This window comes from Nematolebias whitei, unplaced genomic scaffold (genome assembly GCF_014905685.2).
Source record: "Nematolebias whitei isolate Nwh7 unplaced genomic scaffold, NemWhi1 Nwh_scaf_550, whole genome shotgun sequence".
Lineage (NCBI taxonomy): Eukaryota > Metazoa > Chordata > Actinopteri > Cyprinodontiformes > Rivulidae > Nematolebias > Nematolebias whitei.
Genome location: NW_023619095.1, coordinates 3,095 through 9,265, shown reverse-complemented (window position 1 = coordinate 9,265; position 6,171 = coordinate 3,095). Strand labels below are relative to the sequence as shown.

The 6,171-nt window shown below is 47.6% G+C and overlaps 1 protein-coding gene across 1 annotated transcript in view; it reads left to right on the top strand.

Moving 5' to 3' along the window:
• LOC119429341 (thyroid adenoma-associated protein homolog) overlaps nt 1–5,759 on the top strand; it is a gene marked incomplete at both ends in the record, with an annotated part of 9,159 nt that extends 3,400 nt beyond the window's left edge. Inside the window, 1 exon segment of the mRNA XM_037696989.1 lies at nt 5,614–5,759. Coding sequence (XP_037552917.1) covers nt 5,614–5,759 — 146 coding nt within the window.
• Nucleotides 5,760–6,171: the final 412 nt, after the last annotated feature.

The window sequence follows — 6,171 nt, the reverse complement described above, 5'->3', positions numbered from 1 at the left end:
GACCACCCCAAAATGTGAGATGAGTGGTGATGGGTAGGGGTGTAACGGTACGCTAAAATCACATTTCGGTTCGGTTCATTTTCGGTACAATAAAGACCAAAATAAAGACTTACAAAATGTTTATTTTAAAAATCTGCCAAGTAAACAAGTTCAGTCATTACAGACTTCTTATCTGGAGGTGATCTGGTGAATGAACAAGACTCAGCTGCTGTCATCCTCAGACTGCAAATAACACAGAGATTAAAAAAATGAGTTAATAGGATTATAATTTTAAATTAAAAGTTAATTAGATCACAATAATACATCTTCTTGCACGGTCATCATATGACGTTTTTATTTATTTATAAAATGTATTAATTTTTTAAAAAACAAAAGCAAAACATTTCAATAAACAATAAGAAATGCAATCACAAATAAAATGAAAGGCAGCAGAAAGAAGAAAAAATCTTATATCTGCCCCTTTTTTCAAAAAATTAATTCAAACAATAATAGTCTTCAAATAACAAAAAAAATTAAATAACTCCTTCTTGAGCAACTATTCATACAAATACACATTAAGCTATTTCATATTTTTTTAACAAACCAACTTTGATCATTCTTTTAAACATACTCATTGATCTTACATTTTTAACATCACTCTCCAGATTATTCCATAATCTAATTCCTTGGATTGAGGTAGACCATTCCTTCAGATGAGTTCTAAATTTAGGTTTCATGAAGATTTCCATCCCCTTAAGATTATAACAACTCTCTCTTTTAACAAAATTTAATTGGATATTTAAAGGTAATGTGTTATTATGAGCCCTATACATAACTGATCAAACATTATAATTACCAAATCATGGAACTTCAATAAGTTCCATCCATCCATTTTCTTCCGTTTATCCGGGGTCGGGTCACGGAGGTAGCAGCCTAAGTAGGGAGGCCCAGACTTCCCTCTCCCCAGCCACTTGGTCCAGCTCCTCCGGGGGAATTGCGAGGCGTTCCCAGGCCAGACGAGAAACATAGTCCCTCCAGCGTGTCCTGGGTCTTCCTCTGGGCCTCCTCCCGGTGGGACGTGTCCGGAACACCTCACCAGGGAGGCGTCCAGCAGGCATCCTAACCAGATGCCTGAGCCACCTCAACTGGCTCCTCACGATGTGGAGAAGCAGCGGCTCTACTCTGAATCTCTCCCGGATGATCGAGCTTCTCACCCTATCTCTAAGGGAGAGCCCAGACACCCTGCGGAGAAAACTCATTTCGGCCGCTTGTATCCGTGATCTCGTTCTTTCGGTCACAGCCTAAAGCTCATGACCATAGATGAGGGTAGGAATGTAGATCCATCGGTAAATTGAGAGCTTCACCTTTTGACTCAGCTCTCTCTTCACCACGACAGACCTGTACAGCGCCTACATCACTGCAGACGCTGCATCTATCCGCCTAGCGATCTCGCGTTCCATTTTTCCCTCATTTGTGAACAAGACCCCAAGATACTTGAACTCTACTTGGGGTAGGACCTCCTCCCTGACCCGGAGAGGGCACTCTACCCTTTTCTGGCTGAAGACCATGGCCTCAGATTTGGAGGAACTGATCCTCATCCCGGCCGCCTCGCATTTGACTGCGAACCACTCCAGCGAAATCTGTAGATCACGGTCTGATGAAGCCAATAGGACCACATCATCTGCAAAAAACAGAGAAGCGATCCTAAGGCGACCAAAACGGATCCCCTCAACACCTTGGCTGTGCCTAGGAATTAAGTCCATAAAAGTTATGAAACAGAATCGGTGACAAAAGGGCAACCTGAGTCCAACTCTCACCGGGAACAAGCCCGACTTACTGCCGGCAATGCGGACCAGGCTCTGACACCGGTCATACAGGGACCTAACAGCCCGTATCAAAGGGCCTGGGACCCCATATTCCCAGAGTACCCCCCACAGGGTTCCCCGAGGGCCGCGGTCGAACGCCTTCTCCAAGTCCACAAAGCACATGTAGACCAGTTGGGCAAACTCCCACACACCCTCCAGGACCCTGCTGAAAGTGTAGAGCTGGTCCAGTGTTCCACGACCAGAACGAAAACCGCACTGCTCCTCCTGAATCCGAGGTTCGACTATCCGACGGACCCTCCTCTCCAGAACCCCCGAATAGATCTTACCAGGGAGGCTTAAGAGCGTGATCCCCCTCTAGTTGGAACACATTCTACGGTCCCCCTTTTTGAATATGGGGACCACCACCCCTGTCTGCCAATCCAGGGGAACTACCCCCAATGTCCACGCAATATTGCAGAGTCGCATAAGCCAAAACAACCCTACAACATCCAGAGCCTTAAGGAACTCTGGGCAAATCTCATCCACCCCTGGGGCCCTGTCACCGAGGAACTTTTTAACCACCTCGGTGACCTCAGCACCAGAGATTGGAGGGCCTGACACAGAGTCTGCAGGCTCCGCTTCCTCAGTGGAAGACGTGTCGGTGGGATTGAGGAGGTCTTCAAAGTATTCTGCCCACCGACCCACGACATCCCGAGTTGAGGTCAGCAGCACACCACTCCCACTATAAACAGTGTTGGTGGCGTACCGCTTTCCCCCCTGAGATACCAGATGGTGGACCAGAATTGCCTCAAAGCTGTGTGGAAGTCATTCTCCATGGCCTCTCCGAACTCCTCCCATGCCCGAGTTTTTGCCTTAGCAACCACCCCTGCCTCATGTCGCTTGGACTGCCGGTACCCATCAGCTGCTTCCGGGGTCCCACAGGCCAAAAAGGCCTGATAGGACTCCTTCTTCAGTCTGACAGCATCCCTCACCGACGGTGTCCACCACCGGGTTTAAGGGTTGCCACCGTGACAGGCACCGACAACCTTGCGGCCGCAGCTTCGGTAAGCCGCCTCGACAGTAGAGGCACAGAACATGGCCCACTCTGACTCAATGTCCTCCTCCTCCCCCGGAACATGTTCGAAGTTCTCCCGGAGGTGGTAGTTAAAACTCCGTCTCACAGGAGACTCTGCCAGACGTTCCCAGCAAGCCCTCACAATATGTTTGGGCCTGCCAGGTCTGACCGGCATCCTCCCCCACCTTTGGAGCCAACTCACCACCAGGTAGTGATCAGTGGACAGCTCCGCCCCTCTCTTCACCCGAGTGTCCAAGACATGTGACCGCAGATCAGATGGGATGATGACAAAGTCGATCATCGAACCACGGCCTAGGGTGTCCTGGTGCCAAGAACATATATCAGAATCAGAATAAACTTTATTGGCATTGCACCGAGATACAACGCGAATATGTACGTACAGTCGTCCGAAGATGGGCGGAGTGCACGAAGCTGCGGCTAAAATAATTAGCGCGGCCTTCTTATTCTTATTCAGAATAATATTTTGCTTAGATAAGAAAAGGAAAGAAAACATGAGGAGAGACGGTATAAAAAAATAAAAAAAAAGATCTCTCACACCTTGTCCTAGACAGGGCACAATTTGAGGCATCAAAAAAACCTACCACAGCAAAGCAACATAAACAGACGTTATACATGAACATATAGGCGGTGAAAACATTGAATTTTTAAGGGAAAGTCGTAGCATAGTCCAGAGCCCCCCCTCAGCCATTGTCCAGATAAGAGGTGACGTTCATCTTCAGCTCAGTTGAGGTTCTGTTACATGTCCACGGCCTTGGGGGAGGGAGGGGTGAGGAAACAGTCAAAGCATCTTTGTTGTTTTCTGAACATTCCAGGAGGAGTTGAGATAAGTCCGGCATCAAGGCCACAGTTTGGGTCAGGCAGAACTCGTAATTGTTGTTTCTGCCTTTAAAGTCTCGCTGGTACATATTCTCTGATGGAAACTCCAAAACAGCCGAATTGATCCTTTACTCCAAAAGTCGAGCTCACAGCTTCTCCAGATTATTCCACCATTCATGAGTGCTGCCAGGGAGATCACAGTCCTGATAACAGCTGCTCCAATTCCCTGTCACAGCTCCACATCCAATCCGAGCACTGTCAAGCTTCAACACCTCCACACGAATTTGTAGACAACCAGATTCCACCAATCAAACAGTAGAATCTAGTTGTCATCATGAATCCAATTTGTCCTTCGGAGTTCAGAGTGTCCTCCTTACCCTGACTCCTGTCGGAAGAAGTTGATCGATTTTGTTGAGAGACCAGCTGATCCTTCCAATTAAGAGGTATGCAGGAAAAAAAAGAGAGGCTTTTTTAAGGGTTCACAGGACAAAAGAGCGCAGCAGGGAAGCGTGTGGGGGGGCAGAGAGGGAAAACACATCTGGTTTCACCGTAGAGTAGCAAGAAAAAAAAATGGACATATGGACACCCTTATGCTTGAACAAGGTGTTTGTTATTGACAATCCATGACGAGCACAGAAGTCCAACAACAGAACACCACACGGGTTCAGATCAGGGGGGCCGTTCCTCCCAACCGCACCCCTCCAGGTCTCACTGTCATTGCCCACGTGAGCATTGAAGTCCCCCAGCAGAACAAGGGAGTCCCCAGGAGGTGCACTTTCCAGTACCCCCTCCAAGGACTCCAAAAAGGGTGGATAATCTGAACTGCCGTTTGGTGCATTAGCACAAACGACAGTCAGAACCCGTCCCCCCACACGTAGGCGGAGGGAGGCCACCCTCTCATTCATCGGGGTGAACCCCAACACACAGGCACCAAGTTGGGGGGCAATTAGTACGCCCACGCCTGCTCGGCGCCTCTCACCAGGGGCAACTCCAGAGTGGAAGAGTGTCCAGCCCCTCTCAAGGAAACTGGTTCCAGAGCCGTGCGTAGAGGTGAGTCCGACTATTTCTAGCCGGAACCTCTCAGCCTCACACACCAGCTCAGGCTCCTTCCCCACCATTGAGGTGACATTCCACGTCCCACAAGCCAGCTTTTGTAGCCGAGGATCAGACCACCAGGGTCCCTGCCGTCGACCACCACCCATCCCACATTGCACCCGACCCCTTTGGTCTCTCCCACAGGTGGTGAGCCCATGGGAAGGGGGACCCACGTCTCCTCTTCGGGCTGTGCCCGGCCAAGCTCCATGGGTAAAAGCCCAGCCACCAGGCGCTCGCCCGCGTGCCCCACCTCCAGACCTGGCTCCAGAGTGGGGCCCCGGTGACCCACTCCTGAACTTCAATAAGTTCAGACGATAAAATAAAGTACTTGATGGATGACTGAAATGCTTCCTGGTAATAATTCTTACAGCTCTTTTCTGTAAAACGAAAATAGGATTTATAATTGTTTTACACGCTTTCCCCCGAACATCAATACAATAGATTAAGTGTGGAACAATGGTTGTGTTATACAACATATACAGAGCTTTATCATTTAATAACTCCCTTACTTTTTAAAGTACATGTTCCTGTTTTTAGTATTTTACACCGTTTTATCCATCCATCCATCCAACCATCCATCCATCCATCCATCCATTTGTTTTATATAATTTATTTACTTTTCATTGTATATGCTTTCATCTGAATGTTTTTTGTTGTCTGTAGCTCATCTGTGTTCTTTATTGAAATCAGGTCTCTCTTGTAAATGAGTCCTTGTGATTCATTGAGACTAACCTGTAGAAATAAAGGTTGAATGAATAAATGAATGTGTCCGAGCAGTTTCTGTTCCGTCCTCCTCACCTTTGTCTTTGTGTTGTTCTTCAGAGCCCGATGTCTTCGCTCTGGGTGAGATGGTGACTCCTGCACATGCCCAGAACATCCTCTACTGCGTGGCCAGCAACTTCCTCGAAGTCAAGCAACTGGCAACATCGTTACTGCAGCAGGTTCCTGCATCTGCGGTTGGACTGCAGGTGAGTCTAATAAACTCCAGGTGAGTCTGATAAATGAGTCTGATAGACGGGTGGAAATTAAAAATTTTCGGTGGGGAATTTTTTTTTACCTGCCACTATTTTTCTTTTTTGTGTGTAACACTTTCCTTTGGTTACAAACCCCACCAGTACAATCAGATTATATAAATCATATGATTTATTCTTAACTCGGTCAGAAAACATTTTCAGTAAAGAAGTTTACCATACATATGTACTTGGTCTGATTTAACGTAGCACATCATGTGCACCATGACAGCATCTCTCTCAGTCTGCGGTGGAGGCTGGAATGGAGAGGACGAGGTCCACCAAGCTGAGCACATCGGGGCACTGATGCTGTAGCATTCAGTTCATCTCAGGCCAAGCTGTAGAATGGAGAGTCACCCTTTGGTACAAA